We start from the raw sequence: 23,138 nt of genomic DNA on the forward strand, positions 1-23,138 counted from the left end.
AACATTTTCGGCTCGCTCGCTGCGCTCCCTCGCCAAAATCTGTCAAAATTCATTACATTTAAATCACCCTCAAAAGATCCTTTTTAAGTGCTTGAAAAAGCATCATGTGGACCTTGTTTAAAGTCCCTATACCGGGATGGGGTTGGGGTTGAACACTTTTTCAGAAATTAGGGGCGCAATTTTCGTGCTTGCCCCGGGCGCCGTTTTCCCTAGATACGCCACTGACTGCAAAGGGACAATTTTAACGCCTATCGCAGTATATGTAAATTCTGATTCCTTCGTATCTTCATACTTTTGCGACTCCCCCTCTTATGTTCACTTTCATTGTGACTTTTATAGGAATCCAACCGTTTTTGTTTGTATTTTATCAAAGATCAGTGATGTTGCCTGGGCCCTGTACGTCTTATAAAACTTGGTGATAAATCACAAATCTCTTGAAAGCTGCAATCAATCGCAACCTGTGATTGATTGATTGCAGTTCTCCGTCTTAATTTCAATCATAACTTTTTTATAAGATGGATTTGCAGTCAATCGTAAAGTTGTGATTGATTTGAATCAATTACAAGTCTAATTTGAGACGGGGCCTTTGGTAGCTTCTGTACTTTTTGATTGCCGAATTGATCATTGCAGCAGGCAGTCACGCACGCACATTGCATACTGTAGCCGTGTTAGCGCGTACGTACATTCGGTGTGTATCATGCGGTCGACACATCGCACGCGCACGCTCTGTCGAACGCGCTATAAATCTTTGGCTAGAGCCGCTGAACCATTCATGATGACAACGGGTACTTACAGCGGCCCTGGACAAACCACTTCCCCAGCGATCACCCGATCCCTCGCCTTGTTGAGCTGCAGCTAAAGCTAGCTGCGTGCGTGATGTATAATTTGTAGTAGCGAGCTAGCTGTAGTGCAACACTCCCAACAGGGAATTCTGCGAACTGCTAGCTGATGATGGTGTGCGTCAGTGGATCCTCTTTAGCAGTAAATTTAAAGCATTAGATGACCTGCTGACCTTGCATACCCACATTCCTGTATATAACATCTGTAAGTATTCGATTATTGGATCTCTGGACCTTTTGATGAATTAAGACTTACGAATATGTGACTAAGGAATGCATAATGCCATTGGCAGTGAGTTGGTTTGGAAGGTTTCATGATTTGACATGCCCATGTTTTTGGCCGTTACCTGTAGGCCCTATGTCTGTACAGACTGTAGTCTATATGGCGAACCATGTCTCCAGATAAATGTTTTGGGTAAATTACAGAATAACGGCAACATGTCGTGATGTTGTGCCTTTTGATATTGAACAGGAGGGGGGAAATACTGGTAACGTTAGGTAGAATAGTATCACCATGATCACCAAGCGTTGCGTCAGTTGTGGGATCAGACAGGTTGTGGGACCGGACGCGTATTGTACTGTAAGTACGTGTAGAAAGCGTCTAACTTAGACGGTCTACAATATGTCCCCCAAAAAATTACAACGGGGCCCTTCGCAATGTTATCTTTAAAAATAGTGAATCAATCTAAATACAAATTCAGGGTATGAAACTTTAACTCATTGCCCACATCTTACAGAAAACCCCACTCGATTTGCTTTAGTGGTCAAAGAGAAATACGGAATTTTGTAGAGGATGTCGGGAATCTCTTCTGTCCAAGTTCTGTCACACACAAGATCATCGAAATGCTAAACTCGTAAGAATCTGATTCATGACGAATGGGGATTGCTGCAAAATAGAGCTAAAATGTTATATTTCAAGACCCTGAAGTAGCATTTGAAAAATTTAATCATATTGGGCGTTATCAATGCGAAAATCTGATTGTAATTTTTTTGGGGACATACTGCAATAAGTCGCCCCAAAAATTACAATCGGCTTTTCGAATTGATAACACCCAATATGATCAACCTGTCTAAGTGCTACTTCAGGGTCTTAAAATATAACATCTTAGTTCTATTTTGCAGAAAATCCCATTCGATTTGGTTAAGTGGTCACAGAGAAATGTGGATTGTTGTAAAGCATGTCATGAGTCTGATTCTTCCAATTTTAGCAATTCAATGCTCACTTGTGTGTGAATAATAGACAGAATTTGGACAGAAGAGATTCCCGACATCCTCTACAAAATTCCTCATTTTTCTTTGACCACTGAAGCAAATCGAATGGGGTTTTCTGTAAGATGTGGGCAATGAGTTATAGTTTCATACCCTGAATTCGTATTTAGATCGATTCACTATTTTTAAAGATATCATTGCGGAGGGCCCCGTTGTAATTTTTTTGGGGAAATACTGTATAGTGCGTCTGTAATGAAAATAACGCACCCAGGAATAAAATCAACCCTGGGAATGAAATTCTCATGGATATATAGATCTACAAGATGCGATGCAAAAATTTAAGTAACTGTCTCATAATTTCATATTAACTATGATAATTCTTTCATTTTCTCACGCAGCTCACCTAAAAAACTTATTTTCTTGCTAATGTATGGTTGAGGGGTTTAGATATCGCGCACAAAAATTTGTGATGCTCTTATAATAGAAATTATTCCACAATCGTACCTGAACTTCTCAATAAATATCACGAAAATGCAGAAAAATCACCTCCCAGAATCTCCTGATGATACGATGACGGAGTAGTGTGCTGTCGCCGTTTGTATGTCGGACTTAATTTTATGCGTTCAATTTCTCGCGCAGCTGCCCTTCATGTAGTTTCATGCGTGAAAGTGTCTGCCCGTCTGCGGCTGTAACGTGCTTCGGCTTTTGTAGAATATTTTAAATGATCGATCGAACAAATTACGAATTCTATCGGCTACAAACAAGACAAGCGAGACGACACGCAGAGACTCCAACTCTCCCCCTTTTGACGGGAGATCTCCTGCCGAAAGCCCATTTTTGCAGAATCTCCAGTTCTCCTGCTTGAGATTTAATTTCTCCCGCTTGAAATGATTTCTTCCTTAATTTCATTGTATGTTAAAAACATAAGCCTTAGATAGCACGAGAGAGCATCTAAAACCTTAGACCGCAAGGGACTTCGCGCTCGTGATGTGCGCTACATGCACATCAAGTTGGAGTCTCCTTTTTGCTAGGGGTTTCAGGCGGGAGAATCTCCAGATCAGAAGGTGCTTGGGGTTGGAGTCTCTGGACACGTCTAGGCTACAACATCCTTAAAACAGATTTTAAGCTAAGGTAGGTAAATTACACTTGAGAGGTAAAAAATTGGAAATTTAGTGAAAAATTTGTTCGAAATCAAAATTTCTTACCTGCTTCCTTCTCAGGTTTAGCGGTTCTGTCAGGTATGTTTATTCCATGGGCGTATCGGCAAATTTTGCGCTTAGTTCCACGCGTAATATTGCTTGCTATACGCAGTTTCGCTACGCGCGACCAGTAAGTCCCTGCGCGAGATCTAGTACCCTTACTATATGTAATTTATACCTCCCGCTGGCTGCGATGCCTGTCGTTCTCGCTGCCGGTATATCAGAAGTGAAAGTCTCACAAGGTGTTATGAGTTATTTATACACACATGCCATTAGGCCAGTTCGATCGAATGTTTGACAGCGTCGATCGTACGGCGAGAATGTAAACACCGTGCACGCTCGCTCCTCATATATTTCCCGTACAAAAACAATGCGTGCACAACTCTCTTTGATACATTCGTACATGGAGTCACGTCACTTTGAAGGGGAAAATCCAACGATTTAGCAGGTTAATTCTCACGCCGTTTTCAGAGTATGTTGTCTAGTATATGAGGAGTCTATATCAAGTCTTTGAGGTAAAGAAGGGGGCATATTCTATGTAAAATAGGTAAGTTTTCACGCGTGAACTTCAGTGTTCGGAAACACAACCCCCCATCATACTAGTCAACAACTGACAAGAAAGCCCTTTTTTAGACCTTGACACTTGATGAGATAATCCCAAAAAGCAGCTCTTTCCGAACTAATAAACTGGGATGGTGGTTTGCGTTATGCTGTGACAGTAGGTGATGGTGCAGTCAATATTTATAGCATATTTACAATAAAAATAGTGATGTGCACACTGAAAAGTCTGTAACTTTACAGCAACATGGAACCCACAGGAGGTTTCAGCCTTCTCTTACTTGTGTACAGCGACAGGGCTTTGTATACTATATGCATTGGGCTGTGAACATATCCATGGACAGCCGGTCAATGCGTAGTCGACTTGTGTGCATGTGGGGTGACTGAGTCATGATCAAAGAGCGTTAGATGTTTACAGAATAATCAATCACCACTTGATATCTGAATGTGCTGTAAAAATGATTTGTATTTGTATTTAAAAGCATTATTTATTTTTATTTTTTTTGTAACACATCAGTGTCTCTTTTTGATTGATGTAGAAGGCCTTGCTTCACACAGGATCTACTCCATATTGATTTGTAGCTGGTTCAAGCAAAAATGTACCTGCAGCTCACCATTTTTTTCTTGTGTTCTATTTAACAGGGTATGGAAATGCTCAAGACTGCCTGAGAGCAGAGACAACTAAGTCCTGACCTGAGGTTGCATACATGATGGCCAACTCTTTCACAGTTCTCCTGTCGTACATCGACGCTGTGCTCTGGCTGTGCACGCGTCTCATCTGTGGTGTCGTCTACATCTTTGAGTTCAACTACAGACTTGTAACTGCAGTGTTCAGAGGGTGCATCCAGTTATGGAGCTTGATGACCGATGGCATGGTGGCTGCAGGCCACCTCACAATAGAAGCGGTCTGGTTTCTTGGACAGTTGCCCTCAAGAACCGTTAGTCTCAGCCGTTACTTGGCAAGTATCACCTGGAGTGCGGCGTGCAGTGCAGTTGAGGCATGTTTTACCAGCACGATGCTGTGCTTGCTCACTGTCTATGAATCTTCCATTGCAATTGGTTGTGCCATTCTCACATCCATCACAAATTTTTGGTCACACACAGTGGACTCTGCATTGGTGGGCATGTCCCAGATAGGAAAATTCATGAATTCACTTGTCGATCATGTCGTTTCTCTCAGTGTTGACATGCTGACAAACACTACAGAAACCCTGTACAGGAGTAAAGCCAGCCTGGAAGATTATCTCCTGAATATTCTTAACACAGCCACTGAGTATACCATTGCTGGTATCAACTATCCAATAATGATAGGAAAGAAATTGTTCTATCAGTGTGCTGAATTCTCAGAGTTTGTAGTTCAGGAGATTTTGTTCTTTATACACTCGATTACTGAATACATTACAAGTGCTTGTTATGACATTCTGGACACTGTGGATCAGATTGTTACATTCCCCTTGAGGCTGTTCAGAGGATTTGTGCAGAATGTTAACCTTGTCTGTGATGACATACTGTCCACCTATTCTGTCATGGAGGAGTTTGTGTTCAAGAATTGGTATGCTTTGATTGCGCTGGGACTCTGTTTCACCTTCCTGGCGTTAGTCACAGTCTACCTCAACGTCCAACACGAGAGGAACATCCAGAATTCCATCCGAGATCTGGCCCGGCTGGTCACAAACCTGGTGCAGTCTGGCTCGCAGCAAGCTGCCAACCCAGGGGGAGAGTTACGAGGTCCCGACCAGGATGCCCAGAACCAGCGGGATCAAGCAGGAGAGGCAAGGCAGGCTGATGGGGAGGGCTATCCTACCATCAATGAGAATGTCTCAAATAACATTCGAGGCGCCGAGGGTGGGAACGGTGATGGACCTGGACCTAGCAGGAACGGGCGCGGGGGTTACTCTCTCCGTCGGCGAGCATCCAGCCCGGTGGGCGATACGGAGAAGGGGGATTCCATCGAACGCCTGATGAGCGACCTGAAGCACAGATTGAACGAGGAGCAGGATCGACAGCTGTGCGTCGTCTGCCAGGATACTGTCAAGGACACCTTGTTCCTCCCCTGCCGACATCTCTGTGCCTGTCGGAACTGTGCAGAGACCATTGTCAGCAGTCATGCGAGACAGCAAAGAATCTGTCCACTTTGCAGAGCTAGAATCGGTTCTATCTTGGAAGTTTATAGCTGATCTTTTTCACATCAGATTCAGCCTACATTGCTGAGTTTCCATAATTTTCCTTCTGTCAGTCAAAGTTTGAATTTCATTTCATGAAATGTGTTTGTACCAGTATGTCCAAAATCAAAATACATCTTTCAGATATTTATGTTTATATCATAATGGCATTACTAATTGATGTAACTGTGTTTCATGTGATACCACCTTTCTCTCACAAGGTTTCATTATTTGCCCATTTTGTATCCCATTTAACCCACCCAGTTGATATGAATTGAGAAGCAAAACCTCAGACAAAGTCATTAACTCATCTATGTTAGTGACAATAAGTTAAGTTTACAAGTACTGGTATAAACATCAAGTTTGTGATCATTACCCTTTCCCATCGTGAAGTGTATCAAGATGTACACATGTATGTCATGACTTTCATTGCAGTAGTCTCACATTTTTATCATGAAATGTTATGTCAGATTTCCTTTTTTCATTTTTAACCAAAGAAGTTTTGCCTTTGTTGATTTTGTGATGTATTTTAAGCCAGTCATGCCATATAATGTCTACAGAAAATTACGTTTGTATTCAGTACTATAAATTTGCCATGAAAGTAGAATGAATCATAAGACATAGAATTTGAAGCAGTCACATTTGCTGGCAAATTTGTCCTGAAAGGATGTCTGCTTAAAAATGTTTTTAATGATGATGGTACAGGTGTATTATATGTTAACATTTTATTTAAGGCCAAGCCTTTGTATGGCAGTAGGTAGTTTGTTAATGTGCATTTTACTGTCTCAATCACATTCAAGTTCACTTTACTGAATGAAGAAAATGCAAACAAACAAAGTGGTAGATGTGTCATCCAAAATTCAAACTTCAGCAAATTTTCAGTTTTGCTTGTGTTCATGAAATACATTATGTACTGACTAATAGTAACCATCATCTGTGCAAATTAGGTGAGGTAATGTCATAACAAGTGTCACAATGAAATAAAGGAAAGAAGAAATTAAAAAGTGTAAAAAAAAAAAAAAAAAAAATGATCCTTTGGGCCAAGACTTGTTTTGTTACAATATTGTTGTGACAATTATTTTTCGTTTGGGAAAGGATTGTAATCTACTTTGCTGGTCAGTATCAACCAAAATTTGCTTTTTATAGTATTTTGTGCACAAGCCAGTGAGAGACTTAATATGCATTATTCATTGTCACGTGACCAAAGGTCTTTTTTTTTCTTTACTCGAAACCTGTAAAACTCTGAAATAACATATCTTTCTTATTTTATGTCTGATTGGAATGATATTTTCACCACTTTGTTTGTCTGCTTTTACTTAATTACATTGTAGGTCAAGATTTCTCCATATATACATGTATTTGTCAAGTTACCTTGAGCATGGTGTGAGTTAAGAATGAAGCAGTCGTAGATGTTAATACATATCAGCTTTGACTTTGAACTTTTGTGCTGTTGGTACCATTGTTACATGGACAAACTAGGTCTTCATTATTGGTTTTTATTTATCATAAATGATTCTTTTTTTATTGTACATGTTTAAGCAGTTGGTCAACTGATAAACAAAAGGTTTCTCTTTCCTTCATTGCAAGTGTCAAAGTTTCATTGAAGTAACTACCGGTATATCAAAGCTCTAGTATACTGTAGTTATGCACTGCAAACTCACATGTCACGTTATATGATTGCCTGACTTTGCACCTCATTAAAATGTGCAGATCATGGGCCGGATACAATACTTTTGATGAAACAAATTATAAACCAGCACAAGTTCACAATGCATACGGAGGTCTTGATGTTGTAATGTTGTTGATATCAAGGTATATTGATGTATATGATGGTTGATTAATGCCAACTAATCTTCATCATGTACATGTATTTTCCACATTTGTGAGAGCATATGTGTGAAAATTATTTGTTTTTTCACTTCATTTACATATTTGTGTTTCTCCTTATTTGGTTATTTTGTTGTTGTATGCAATAAGACCCTTCTGCCAGTACATGTACCAAGATATATACATGTAGGTTGTCTTCCATTAGGCCCAGTTAAGCACAATATGTTTTCTCATATATTTGGGCACAGACATAACTTGTCCACTGAGGACATGCAAAATGTATTACAATGTTTTTTGATCACGTACCTAGAACTGGTCTGAAGAATCTTTGTTCTCTGGAGAATAACTAAAATTGTCGAATTTGTGGTGTGCAAGCTGAATACAAAGTAACGTGGTAACAGGATGGAATTTCCCTTTAAATATTTACCAAAGGGAGACAAATTTCATGTAGATGGCCTTTGTTCCCAGTACACACTGACATACTCGTGTTTGTTACACATATTTTCACTGAAGGTATAAAAGTTTGTAGGAGATGCAATAAGCAGGTTGGCATCATCTTCAGACTGTCAGATGGACGCTAAGATTAAGACAGATATGATTTTACTGGCACATGTCTAGATTATACAGTAATCTCTGTAGTAAGTCAACAGGACACATATGTCAAATAATCAGCAAAGTTGATGAAAATGAAAAGTCCCAATTGACGTTCATAGCCTTATGTGTGTAATTCCTATAGACATGCTGAAGTCGAACAAAGCCGATCAAGCTGACGTGAAGCCTTAAAAGTATCAAGTTTCAAAACAGGGTCCTCTGCAAAACTCCAGCCAGCCGTCGGTTGATGAAGGTGTCAATGGGCATTCCCCTGGGCCCTCCCAGGGAAGAAGCTGGTGATCAAATTAGTCGGTTGTCCACCGTCCCGTCAAGATGGGCTTCTGGGGAGTTGACTTGCGTGTACAAGAGCTCATTAAAGTTACTTTTCTTATCTTGACCCACCTCTTTGAGCGATGGCTTTCATGTAGTGTTTTTGTGATGCCTCATAATATGTGGCAATGCTACTTTGACATGCACTTACATGTAGATACTTCAGGGCAATCTACAAGCCTGTACATGGAACTTGGGGGAACATTATCCTCCAATTATGCTGGTGTGCAGTTTATAATTTTTATCGAGTCCACCAGAGCTGCGGGGAGATTGGGATCGCCTGTGGCGTCTGTCCGTCTGCCATCCGTCCGTAACACTACAAAAACTTGAATAACTCTCTACTGAGGACTTCAGTTCCCATCAAATATGGAGGGAAGAGTGGTTTATGCAAAGTTACACATTTTACCAAACATGGAGTACACCTCAAGGTCAAAGGTCACTGGCAGGGGTCAACAAACTTTTAGGGCCCAATGTTAACTTTTTATGGCGCGTTTCGATTATGGCTCATAACTTTTGTTCCCTATGTCCGTTTGTGACCAAACTTGGGTGGTAGATGTCCCTTGGAGAGCTGAAGGTCATCACAAGGTCAAAGGTCACAGACAGGGATAAAAAAATTTTTAGGGCCCAATGTTAAGTTTTTACGGCGCGCTTCGATTATGGCTCATGACTTTTGATCCTTCTGTCTGTTTGTGACAAACTTAGATGGTAGATGTCCCTTGGGGAGTTGAAGTTCATCACATGGTTAAAGGTCACAGACAGGGGTCAATGAACTTTTAGGGCCCAATGTTAAGTTTTTACGGCGCATTTCAATTATGGCTCATAACTTTTGATCCCTATGTCTGTGACCAAACTTATCCAGTAAATGTCCCTTGGGGAGTTGAAGGTCAGTACAAGGTCAAAGGTCAAAGGTGGGGTCAATGAATTTCGGGGAGTTAGAAAATATTAATTTCTTCTACGCGAATGGGCGAGACACATTTTGGCACTTGCCCTGTCATGAATTTTGGTGCTACCCAAACAGTTGTCTATTTGCAGTATCAACTATGGAGTAATGCATTGTCCAGCAATCATCCGCACATTACTCAGTATATTACAATGAGTGCAAAAAGTTGACTTTTATACCCAAGGCTATATGTTTGTCTTGTGTGAGTAGAGACTATATGAGATGGCGAAAGAGCATTCATTCCATAAATTAATGCCTTGTTGAATGAATACATATACTACAAGTATATGTTCATTTTGTATGTTGAGAAATGTTTGCCATGTACTCATAAAATTAAAATGGTACATTATTATTGAAAATTATTATTTGATGTGACATAAATGAAGATTTTATGGTGCCCTGCAACTTAAGATATAAAAGTGTGTAAAGATAATCCCACTGTGCAGTGCAAGATGGTTTTATTTGAGCATTAACATCTGGGTTTTTTTTTTTTTTTTTTTTTTTTTTTTTTTTTTTGAAAGCTGAAGCTAATATATTGCAGATCATCCTGCATGCTCCTTTTTTAGGTTTTAAACTGAAATATATTTATCCTGAATGGTATAATTCACTACACATTTCATGTACACTGCTGTACTGTTGCTGTTCATTGCCTGTCCATTTTGTGTATTGCACTCATGAATATGTTGTACATGTACACTTGTAGTATTTCCAGTTTTGGAGAGTGGTTTTCACAAAGGATCAGTGTTGCTGAAACAATGTCTAAAATTGGCAATGTTTGATAATGTAAAGCATTAAATTTTGGATAAAAATCACACAATAAAGTTCAGCTGTTTCTTGATGTGTGGTCAAATTTCTTCAAATTCTTAAGAGCCTGCTAGGTGGGAGGTAGTGGGGAGAGTGTGTTAGTTAATGCTTAAAGTATGGAAGATTCAGGGAGAGTAACCCAAATTTTTGAACAGCTTATGTGATTTTCCTCAAATTTTGGTGATGTGTTCAACTTCATTGCTGCATTCAACCCATCCACAAAATTTGGGGAGAATTCCCCTTTACGATAAAGGTAAAAAACAAAAAACAAAAACAAACAAACAATATTCGCCTCGTCATGTAGTGGTGATGCCAATGCAGCAATTCCACTCCCTCCCTCTCATTTTGTTTTCAGGAAAAAAAAAAATACATGTAGTATTTAAAGTACAAGTTCACCTTCATAAACATAAGGATTGAGAGGATGCAGCAATATCAGTAGAACACATCATTGAAAGTTTGAGGAAAATTGGACAATCGATGCAAAAGTTATGAATTTTTAAAATTTTTGTGTTGGAACCGCTGGATGAGGAGACTACTAAGGCTCGTGATGTCATATGAGTACAACAGTATAAAGAAAATGTAAAGAAAATTCAACATATTTTCACTTTTTTCGCATAATAAAAGAGCACTTTACTTGCCTCTTTCTAAAGGCAATGGGAATAATATTACCCATAATATATGTCAGTAACGAGTCAAGGGAATGTTTACTTTTTTCAAAAGATGAAATTTTGTGAAATTCTCTTTATATTTTCCTTATATTGTTGTACGCACGTGACATCATACACTGCAGTAGTCTTCTCATCCAGCGGTGACTGCAGAAAAACTTCAAAAATTCATAACTTTTGAACGGATTGTCCGATTTTCCTCAAACTTTCAATGATGTGTTCTACTAATATTGCTACATTCTCTCAATCCTTATGTTAATGAAGGTGAACTTGTCCTTTAAGTATTGGGCAAGGTCTTCCATAGAACATAATGTCAATGCTTAAGATTAAGAAAGCACAAATGTGTTTTTAATTGTAAAAAGCATAAAGGCAGTGACATATCATGCGCCTACAATTAGATCTTTGACGGAGTGTAATCAGATCAACATTTATGAGATGTCATTGGTGCATCTTACAGGATAACACTGGCTGATATAAAATACATTGTACAAGTATGTGCAATTTTTCAGCATTTTTATCACTGTCGGTCTGGTCTTCTCTGATCAGCTGTTTCTACATGCCATTGTGAAAGACGTGTTTTACAGAACTGCATATGACACCATTTCACGAAAGTTGTCAGCCCCGACAAGTTGTCCAGTCTCTGACAATTACCATAATAACAGTCAGTGACCAGGGGTTCTCGGCCAATCAAAACCAAGGATTTTACTGAACTTGCCAGGGCCGACAACTTTCATGGAAATGGTGCCCAGAATGCCATGAAGAGATGACAATCCGAGTGTGTGAAATGGATTATGTGTACATGTATCTGGTGTGTGTGTTGGACTGTTTATGTTGGAGTGTTTGTGTGTCTGTCTTAATTTCTTTGTGAGAAGGGTTAAGACACCTACAGTGTACATGTTCACAAATGTATGATCATTCTTATTTGAATAGAAAAGAAACTGCTATTGTGTGATGACGGAGATTTTAAAGGATGTGTACAGTTCTGGTCGAGGAGTTCTAAGGGGTATCAAAAGTTTATTCGACGAAAATCGGTTTCGAAATGGCCGAGATATCCAAAAACAAGGTGAAACAAAGAGATACTAATAAAGTTTGGGCATGTCGCCTTTTATCATTAGCACTTTTTTGGATATCTCGGCCATTTGAAAACAAATTTTCATCAAATAAACATTGAATCCTTCTTAAAATTACATGCTCTTTCATATTTCATAAGAGGCTTTTCATTATCTCACTTAGCAATGTTCAAAACATGAATCCCTACCTCAACCAGTACTGTACAGTCCCTTTAAATATGACATGTTATCAACGACTATCAGCTACTAAGTATAATTATGCAATAATTCATGATAGTCTTTAATCACATAGATCAGAATGCCAATCATAGGCCTACTTTCTTGGAGAAATCAAACAATATACCGGTAGGCGGTACATGTACTGTACTCAATTCAAAAAAAAAAAAAAAAATAGGGAGGTACACGAGAATTGCACTGACAAGGCTATAATTTCCAAATCAAGCAGGTAGCAAAAAGTACCTTTGGGGGTACACTTACTCGACTGTCAGTTAACTGTGATTAAAATGCTACGTAATGCACTGTTACCAAGGTATGAGCAAAGTTCCTAACCTTCATTTGCAGGGAGTCTACTGTATGAGTATGCAATGCAGCGCAGCAGTACTACCTTGCACGATGATATAGCGGAAACGGGGACTTCCCCACGAGACATCTTTCCCTTTATTTCTCTCGCGAGCGCGCATTTATCAAAGCCGTCCTCGTTAGCACACCACCACGCGCGTGCGCTACAGCATGCACGATAACTTGCCGTTTGCCGCTAGCGCTTCTGCGCACAGGAGCCCTGTCGATCTTTGCGCGCACATTGACCGTGGACAAGACAGGCGAGCTGGCTGCATGCTGAACGGAATTTAGGTTTATTGCTTTACTTTCCGCATGAAGGCCGGCCGCATTTGGCTGGAGGTCTATGGATGTGGACGATTCACGTACAGTACATGTAGGCCTGCCTACGTACATTTGACGTTTGATGTGAATTTGTTTCCACATCCGATCGTATCACTTCTAGTATCTAGTGCAGTGTGGACAGTGCTATTAATTACTGCCAGTGCAGTGCAGTGTGCCCAAGTGCCTTTGGAGGCACGAGAAAACACCTAGCAGATAACGAGATCCAGAGACAGAGTCAATCAGGTTAGTAATAGTATAACAATTTTTATCGGATCGGATGTTCAAATTTATTTTCATAGATTATCCAGCAAAATCAAAGACAAAGACAAAGTTGTCGGCTGTGTTCTTGTAAGGTATTTAGACTCTAGTTCTATCATCATGATCATAATGTTAACTAACTAACTGTTAGACCCAAGGCAAGGAGGTTCAAGAGATGGAGTTCCAACTGGCTGTAATTATTCAAACAGTCGTCACTTTTCTATTGATGTACAAAAGAATTCCACAGGTGCATCTGTGCCTTTGCTTTGCTTGGTGGCGGGGTTTGATGCCGCCGTCTTGCTGAGCAATCTGAAGATTCATTTTGAACGTAACTTAATGTTGGCTATATTTTGCTTGTTTATCTATAAAATGAAACGAAATCTCACTTAATGATAAAGCTCATTAAACAAAGGTCAATCCCTTCAAGAAATATGTGCAAAAGTGTAAATCAGAGCTGTATCATGTGAAAGTGTTTAAAACTGTACCCTCCCGGAAAGCCGGTTTTATCACTTTCCACTTAATTCCTCCAAATAAAACTGATAATGATATGGAATAATCTTCGAGTATAGGCCCTAATTCTATATTGATAGACGATATATCAGATTAGTGGCCGGGCACGGCCAGTCGAGTAATTTTCATTTTCATTTCATCATTTTTTGCGCAATTTCTATTCGCGCATCCTGTGTCTTTACCATCATATACCACCTATCTTTTATAAGTAGGGATGGCGAAAAGTAATTACCATCACAAAGACATATTTTCGTTAGAAAGTGGCTGACGATTATGCAATGAAACATGAGTCAATTGTCTTCCTATCTGCACGGCAGATCCAGTTTGCCACATGCTTCAAATACTTTCGAGTGGCGGCATCGAACGTGACTTCAAAGGAAATACGACAGTTGTGACTCCATTCTCTTGAACCTCCTTGCTAGACCTAACTGTTAGGAATCTTTTACACAGCCCATTCGCTGTTAGCAACGTGTAAATTTAGAGTAAACGGTTGATTATTACCTCCGCCAAGGGAGGAGCGGAGGTTATGTTTTCGTTAGGCTCTACCGTTTGTTTGTGTGTTTGTAATTGTATGTTTGCAGTTTGTTAGTTTGTCCGTGTGCAAAATAACTAAAAAAATAGTTGACGTTAATAACGGATTGACAATTTGATGTGTATGACACTGAGCATTGCTGAGTGATAGTTCTAACATCTATCCCTATCACCATGATCACTGCCAACGGTATCAGATTTCTAACGTTATAGGGGCAAGCATTACCGGACGCATGGAAATCACAAAAAACGCCACATAAAAATGTAAAAACACGAAAAAATTCACATTTTACCTCAAATTTATAGTTGAGTGACCCGCACCTTGAGATAGCTAATATTTATGCATGTTTGAATCACATTTCGCGACTGAAATTCTATGAAATCCCACTCACATACAGGAAAAATGCTGAAGATTCCAACAGTGGCAATAGAACCAAAACTAAGTTCACTGATCGATATCGGAAATTTGTAGCTATCATCCTACAACTTAGTTGTTCTTTAACTTAGAACCATATCCCAATTGCCACAAACAAAAACTGTTATTACCTCCGCCAGGGGAGGAGGTTGTGTTTTCATTACCGTTGGTTTGTTCATTAGTTAGTTAAGTCCGCGTGCAAAATAACTCAAAAAGTAGTTAACGGATTGGGTTGAAACTTGCAGGAAAGGTTGAGAATGACACAAGTAACAAATGATTACTTTTGGTAATGATCCAAGAATTTTGGGGGAATTTATGAAGGATTTTTGATATTTTGGCAGGTAGGATCAATGAACTTGGGAGTTTAGGCTGCACGTATTTGAGGTTTGCATGCGCGCACTAAAGTGCGTGCTCTAGTTTCTGCTAGGGCGAGGCGCACGGTGCAGCTGAGGGTTTATGACGTAACAAAGGCTTCTATATTGGGAAATCCGGCGACTTTCAGCACCCAATGCTATAAGTACACATGGGTGGAAATCACTGATATCTCTATGGAAGAACAAGATCAGTGGTGGAAATGAGCTACATGCGTGGCGGAGGTCTTCACTCTCAGAGTGCTTTCTAGTTTATTTAAATACTAGTACTCATTCATTCCAAGAACTATCACAGATTGGAATGCACTCCCACCGACAGTCACCGGCATCACAAACAAGGACCCCTTTAAAACAGCAACGCTCCATTACAATTTACATCCAAGAGCAAAGCAACTAGTTTCTAACTTCTGAGCTTCTCTCTTCGCGCTTTAAGTATATACCCCAGCGCACCCCCTGTCTGGCTGGCCCCTACTTAGACGTGTTGGACAGTATACTGCCCTACTTTGGCAAAAGGAAGCAAGTGACAAAAGTGACATTTCTCGTAAAAGAGCAAAATGTGTCTGTCATTTACACTGACGTCAATGGACTATCATGATGTCTTATCTAACATATCTCTTAGTAGGATGAGTGTTTCTGCATGAAATTTGGCCTGGAATAAGAGCTCATGTGAATTATGAAAACATCAATAACTCAAATTTGGATGGTATGTCACTTGCTTCCTTTTGCCAAAGTAAGGCAGTATAGCAGAAGAAGAAGAATAATGATAACTATCCACCGTGAATGATAACGAACAACCGTGTCGCTGCTGCGCAGCAAGTCACGTCAGGGCTGCAATGTTGACCATGCCTAAAACACATAACATAGAAAAGGCTGAAATGACCTCGCCGTGGGAGGGTTATCGCTGCACTTTTAAAAGGTCACACAATGGGTTGACTGTCAAGCAGTGGTACAATTTGGTGTGACACCTTCAATGCACACGCCATGCTCCTTACAGAGCACTTCTCGTCATGTCACACAATGCCATTAATAACGTTATTTTGAATCAGTGCAGCGATGGTCAGGCTTTGTGGTTAGAAATTGAAATTTTGCTTCATGGACATAGCGTGTGGACTCGCTTTAGATTTTACACCATACTTAATTTTAAGCAGTCGATTTAATGTGAGTAAAACATAAAATTTGTGTTATAATGTAGCGAGAAATATTCAACAGTTTTGTTGCTGGTTTGTTTGTTTTTTTTTTGGGGGGGGTTGTCTCGATGAGTATATATGGGTACTTGTCAGATACCATGCTGTGCATTGGTGGACAGGCTAATACATCTGATCCTTGGCGAGTGAATCCATTAGCCCATCACATCAGTTTTAGTGCCGTGGCGTGGGCAGAGCACCCCTTACTCCCTGTAGGATCGGGTAAGGGAGACTTCAGTCTGTTTAGGAATGGGATTCCGTGAAGCCAGAGCAGTGAAGCAGAGCATATCATTAACGATACGATAGGCCCTATAACAGGAGTACACTAATCTTTTGGTCAGGGTCTTCTGTAAACCTGGTTAACACTGGCAGCACCATGCCGGGGGGGGGGGGGGGGGGGGGGGGGGGGGGGGGGGAGGGGGGGGGTAGGTTTGCTGGTGCTAGTGTCATTGTCCTATCCCGGCGGTGCTCCACTGTCTTCACTGAGCTTTGGGAGCGCCCTGAGTGAATAGCATGCTATTTGTGTACATTGAGAAAAAACAATTCAGGCATCTTAAAAAGTGCCCTATTTCACCAGCAGTAATAGACTGGCATTTATGCATATGAATGTCTAATTCATATACCTGATGCTGAACTGGCACACATATCCAGTCAAGTCAAAATCTTGATTGCTATGTACGTCTTCATACAAATTTTATAGCAAAACAAACACACTAATATGTTGGAAAAAGGTAAAATATACAAGAATGCATACAGTTTTCATACAGAAGAACATGCCAGAGGAAACATTAATCTTTTGATCAAAGTCATTTTTCTGGTCAGCATAACAAAAAACAAAAATGAATGAGGCCTCAAATGGAGAGACGCTCCTGTCTACATTTTGGAAAACTGGTATACATGTACCAGGTTTCCATATGAGTTGATACCACAGGAACCTTGTTCACCAGGTTCCAGTAAGTAACATGTTAAATATCAGAAAGCTACCAAAGTTTGTAATCAACTATTGAACAATTTAAAAAAAAAGATATGATCTTTGCCTTTAGACTAGTGCTGCACCAGGCTAATCTTATCATGTGCATTTTTTAATAACATATCTATAAATAGCATTGAGTCACTTTGTTGTACAGTGTAGGCATGTGGTCATGAAATTTATCATTGTATACTGTATTCATTACTTTATATTTGTATGTAAACATGACTTACATTTTCTTGTTGCCGAATAGATCTGGATCAAGCCCATGGTCTACGTTTGATTCAAAGTCCAGTCTAGTTCAGAAGGTTTGAAGCTTTCTGGCAGAAGGAAAGATGGGAGATGAAGCTGGACCACCTGAAAGAGAAGTGGCTGTAAGTATTCATTCAAACAAGAGTATAGTCTTCCATTTTCCCCCAAAACTCCATCATCAGGTTTACTAAATATTTCTTGAAAACTGTACTTTGGGATGTGTATGAAACTATGGTGAAAATTGCCCAAAGCAGTATTGTTGTTTCGAGGAAAGCTACACCCCATTTAATAGAAAAGTTGCTATGATAGCAATTAGCATCTCTTGCTGAAATGGCGAGTGTCATGGTAATGGTAAGAATTCAGCTTCCTGATTGGATGTTGCTATAAAAGTAGCTGTGATGTTAGCAAGAGTTGCTATCCGAACTCATCTTTTATGAAATGGGACCCAGATGATACAAAGTTAGTTTGCATTATCGTAATGAACATTACAAACACTATCAAGGTGAGTTATTAAGCTGAAAACTAGATGCATTTAAAAAGTATTTTGATTTGACCAGGACAGATAGTTTTCGTATTAGATATTCAGTTCAATTTGGATCAAAGTAAATGTTGTATGTGTATTTCATAAGTAGACATATTATTTTCTATTTTGAAAGACAAAATCCACCTTAAGCCATTGAGAACTACGAAGTAGCTGATTTTAATTGACACATGCCCGAGTATACTTGAGACTAGTCTTCAACGGGTTAATATTCATCATCAGACTGTTTGTCTTTCCAGTCTCTTCGATTCCAGCAGCTGTGTCGCTTGAAAATCTTTGACCAGGTGCCGGAGTCGCTTACTCCTCCTGAGCGACTACACTTGGTAGCAGTCTCAAACAAGTATGGCTACACTTTCGTCGGTTCAGACACAGGTAATGAATTGGTGTGGGAGGTTTACTTGTGTCGGTGTTAAACAATGATAGCTGTCATAAGTTTGATTGATTTTGAATTTTATTGACCACAGTAAAAGCATTATCAAAACAAAAAATACAGATGAGAAACCAATTCAAGACATAAAAATATTTGCGATGAAAGTAATGTGCTTGTATTGTGTTTAATATTTTCATGACAGAAGGTTAATCAGGGTTTTGATAATTTCTGTGTTATCATGACTGTGGTAATAATGAGAATTGCAGTAATAATGATTGTCATCATGGAGGTATTTCATTTTAGAGAGTGGTATAGGAAGAAGCAGCAATTGTGACATTACCTGAAGTATTGGATTAAGACCAGAGAAGTAAAAATGTCAGCCAAACTCAAAGTTGTTTTGAGCCAGGGGTGAATCAATTTTTTTTATCCTTGAACTATTAAACCATTCATCTGATGACTACCGTTATAATTCTCAGCATTCCAGGGCAGTCCCCAAACTTCCCTGAGCGAAGATAACTTTCTTTTAAACTTTTGGCATCTTGCCCAAGCCATCTATTTCTTTCAGTTGTTTTTGTTTCTGTGCATCAGACCTACATTTATTGTATTGACGTTGACAGAAATACCAATTAGAATCAGAAATTCAGCAGACATCGGGAGTGTCCAAGATACAGCTACAAGAGTCAGTCATTATGACATGTTAAAACCAAACCGCTAATGTGTGAGTCGATCATTAGAATGTAAAATGGCAAAAAATTTACCTCAAGTTTGCAACTGGAAGTGACTGACTAATTTAAGTGGTAGTAACAACTCTGTCCTCCAACATTAAAGATAATATAAAGTTTTGGTATTACCTCAAAAGTTTCCCTGAATTTCCTTGTCTTAGTTTGTGTTTCAGGTTAAAGTACCTTTCATATAACTAACACTGTGAGACTTACTCGCCCCAAAGTGCTCTCATGTCTTAGTAATCATGCAATAATGGTTTCGTACCAGAGCCGCCGCCGTACGGCGGCGGCGAGGTAGTACACGTATTGTGCGAATATCACTGCGACCAGCAGCGTGCAGCCCCATACGCATACTGTGTAGCTAACTGCGACCAGCAGCCCCATACGCATAGCTAAATGGGGCTTCGCATTGTAGCTTACAGGATCATGACAGATTTAGTATCGCGGGTGAATATCAACTTAAAATCCAAAAATTTCTTCAATTTAAAGACTTACCAGTTAAGTTGAAGTATTGAAAACAGGCTTTGGGCAACGTTTAGTTTTGTCAATAGTCCCTTTCTGTTCGAATTGATGACTGAATGTGACTCGGTCGAGAGGACCTTGGGAGAGCTACGTACACTGAATTGACGGCCAGCGCATGCGCACACAAACATCTTATCCGTTCATGGATTTGAAATTTGTTCGCATGTGATGTGTGCGTATGCGCTGGCCGTAGTAATCAGTGTATGTAGCTCTCCCACGGTCCTCTCGACAGAGTCACATTCAGTCATCAATTCGAACAGAAAGGGACTATTGGCAGAACCAAACGTTGCCCGAAGCCTGTTTTCAAGACTTCAACTTAATTGGTAAGTCTTCAAATTGAAGAATTTTGTGGATTTTAAGTTGATATTTGCCCGAGATACTAAATCTGTCATGATCCTGGATGCTACAATGCGAAGCCCCATTACGCTATGCGTATGGGGCTGCTGGTCGCTATGCGTATGGGGCTGCTGGTCGCTATGCGTATGGGGCTGCTGGTCGCAGTTAATTGCATGATTACTAAGAAATGAGAGCACTTTGGGGCGAGTAAGTCTCACAGTGTTAGTTATATGATAGATACTTTAACCTGAAACACGGAAATGCAGGGAAACTTTTGATGTACCAAAACTTTTTATTATCTTTAAACAAAATCTTGTGAGTTTGCTATCACATAGGAAGTAATAGCAATTACATTACAAAGTGCTGTTTAGTGACTCTTTGGTACACCTCTTAAATTCCTACAGGAGTGAAGATATTGCAGACTTCTGAACTCGGGAGACTGAATGAAGCCAACAAAGACACTACTGGTGCAGTCGGTGAGTGTGCATGATGGATTACTACTAAGCAGAGAGGTCAAATGAGTGATTTAGAAAGAGCAACACAGCTGGAAAAATTGTTTCAGAGATTGCTGCCTGCAGTCTTTATTCAGAGGATTGTAGTTAGCTGTATGGCCATCATGGCTAGGGTTGCTAAAGGTGATAAGCACAATCAGGGTGTGCAATTATGGCTTTCTCACTTTAAACTGTTGTAACTTCTAAAATAATGCACCAACTGACTTCAAAATTCACATGCAGCATGCTTAGACATCAGTTATCACATGTGGACAGAGAATTGATGATTTTCTCTCATTTACTGTTAATTACTGAAGGTTAATTATCAAAAAGTCTCCAAAACCCATGTATTGCATAAAAAAAAAACTGTTTTAGGACTTACATAAAATCAAGATTTGAGGTCTGAATTTTAAGACTTCCCCTATGTGTTTGGTATCAAATTAATGGATATTTTCCTAGCATTCTTTGAATGCAATTAAAAACAGTGGGCCTTTTTGCTGGAGAAAGTTATGAGGTCTAAAGTATTTACATGGTAGGAGTGTAATGCTGGCTAATTTACATGACCTTCTGAACTTTTAACCCATGCTGTGCAGCTATACATGGAGGAACATCTTATATTTCTACTTTTTCTGAAAGTTCTGAAGACACACTACAATTTGGTGTGCTGTTTGCCAATAAAAGTTCAGCCAGTTTTGAGTTTTGAGCCATCTTCAAATGCTGAGGAAAATAAGTGCGGCCATTTTTTAGTATTTTCAGTGAGGTACATCCTAATTTGACTACATGAAAGAATCTGTTCCTTTTATTCCTTTGCATTTTAGCCATGGATTGTACATATGTAGGAGTCTATTGTGTGAAAATTTTAGTAAGTTTGAACAATGAGAACTTATATTTTTATATACTTATAAATTGCTGAGGAAAAATAAGACTGATCCAGGCACACTTTCTACTGCATCAAGGTCATATCATATATGATGAGTGTGTAGTGTTCTCATGGCAATGCTTATTCACTCTTTAAATATGTCATTAGCAAAAACACATTAAAAAAAAATTTGGCTTAATATCCAATTTTTCTATTGTCACAGCTTGGATATCAACTCAAGTCAACATAAATCTCATATAATTACTCCATCTATGTTTACACACATGAGAATGGATCCAATCATTATGCGCATATATATATCAATGTGAATACTTAGGTCAATCTTAAAATATTAATTTTTGATGAAAAATATCATATCTTCCCACATAACAGCTCTAATTTCCTGAAACTTTGTAATAATGGCTAACGTATGTCTGTTATCTATTCCTGAAAGTTTCACCTCTGAACTCTTTGCCAAAAGCGAAATATTATCAAATATATGAAAGTGGTTTTAAATGAATTCAAAGTTATGCCTACAAAATTGAGCATCCACTTTGATTACTTAGAATATGGCATTAATTCATATTTTATGATATGTCATGGTTATGTACTAGTGGTGAATGAAAGAGGTACACATAGTTATCAGGAGTATATAAATGGAATTTCATAAGAAAAAAGCATTTCTCCTTTTTTTGAACGAATTTTTGTAATATATCTGTCATTTTAATGTAATTTGACACCCCTAATTAAAATGCTAATTTATGTGCATATAAATTAAAAATTTTAACTCTTTTTGTACATGAAATGAAAATTTGTGTACTCAGCTATAAAAAGCATCAAAAAAAGCATTTTCACCACGTTTTTTTGTTTTTCCCATGTTACGCATTTGCATTTATCCTGATTGTGCTATTGACCTAAAATGATTTTGTCATTGTGGCAACATTTGGCCCTTGGTCTCACACTACATATGTATGGTATTTCCCTCATGAATAAAATGTTAAAATCTTGGAATGATTGTATTGTCTGAAAAAGCAAAAAAAAAAATGAATTAGATAAACATTAACAAAGAAACAAAGCAACAAAAAAAGAAGAAAAACCATTAAAAGAAATGAAATGAACATGTATATTTTTTAGAGGGAAGAAATTACATGAACTAAAATTATGATCCTGTTTCAGTGTGGTCAAGTTTGCATCTTATGCAGCATTGTTGCTATTTAGCCGTGATCAGGCCAGGCCTTCTTGACTGTGCTAAAACCTCATTAAAATAATGATAACTTCAGGTTTTAATGTTAACAGCATTCAAACTGTTCATTCTTCTTCCTCTTTTGAGTTTACACTGTGCTCACAGTAAGTTCATTTTGTCTGTTTATTGGCTGCACCAGATGCAATGTAATTTGTTTGTGTTTCAAATTATGTGTATTGGTAGTAGCATTATTCACCATTTGCAGATGAAACATAAACCCATTTTAGTGCTTCAAAATAGTTCTAAAATGTGAGTTAGAGATAAAAACAACCAATGTAAAAACGTTAAATGCTAAATATTCAAATTGTGAACAATAGTTTCGATAAAATTGTTTCTAGAATAACTATCTACAGTTATGATTTATTTGAGAAAAATAGTGATATCTCCTTAATTTTTTGGCTTTATTGCAAAATTTTTACATGGTAAGATGTTTTGTGATACAGCTGACGTACACATATGGGCAATTCCACGGTAACTAGGACACAGGTGC

At 38.9% G+C, this 23,138-nt stretch overlaps 2 protein-coding genes across 2 annotated transcripts in view; both read left to right on the forward strand.

The window, feature by feature from the left end:
- Nucleotides 1–4,481: 4,481 nt before the first annotated feature.
- LOC140241031 (uncharacterized) lies at nucleotides 4,482–6,028 on the forward strand. The gene has a single exon (XM_072320801.1). The coding sequence runs from the start codon at nucleotides 4,513–4,515 to the stop codon at nucleotides 5,980–5,982; it is 1,470 nt and encodes a 489-aa protein (XP_072176902.1). The 5' UTR covers nucleotides 4,482–4,512; the 3' UTR covers nucleotides 5,983–6,028.
- Nucleotides 6,029–17,647: 11,619 nt separating this feature from the next.
- The window catches only part of LOC140240538 (uncharacterized), a 60,000-nt gene continuing 54,509 nt past the window's right edge, over nucleotides 17,648–23,138 (forward strand). The window contains exons 1-3 of the mRNA XM_072320302.1: nucleotides 17,648–17,686; nucleotides 18,345–18,477; nucleotides 20,460–20,531. Coding sequence (XP_072176403.1) covers nucleotides 17,648–17,686; nucleotides 18,345–18,477; nucleotides 20,460–20,531 — 244 coding nt within the window. The remainder of the gene's footprint in view (nucleotides 17,687–18,344; nucleotides 18,478–20,459; nucleotides 20,532–23,138) is intronic.

This window comes from Diadema setosum, chromosome 17 (assembly GCF_964275005.1).
Source record: "Diadema setosum chromosome 17, eeDiaSeto1, whole genome shotgun sequence".
NCBI classification, from domain to species: domain Eukaryota; kingdom Metazoa; phylum Echinodermata; class Echinoidea; order Diadematoida; family Diadematidae; genus Diadema; species Diadema setosum.

Coding starts and splice junctions, on each gene's coding strand:
- LOC140241031 (XM_072320801.1), top strand. CDS start 4,513: ATGATGGCCAACTCTTTCACAGTTCTCCTGTCGTACATCGACGCTGTG.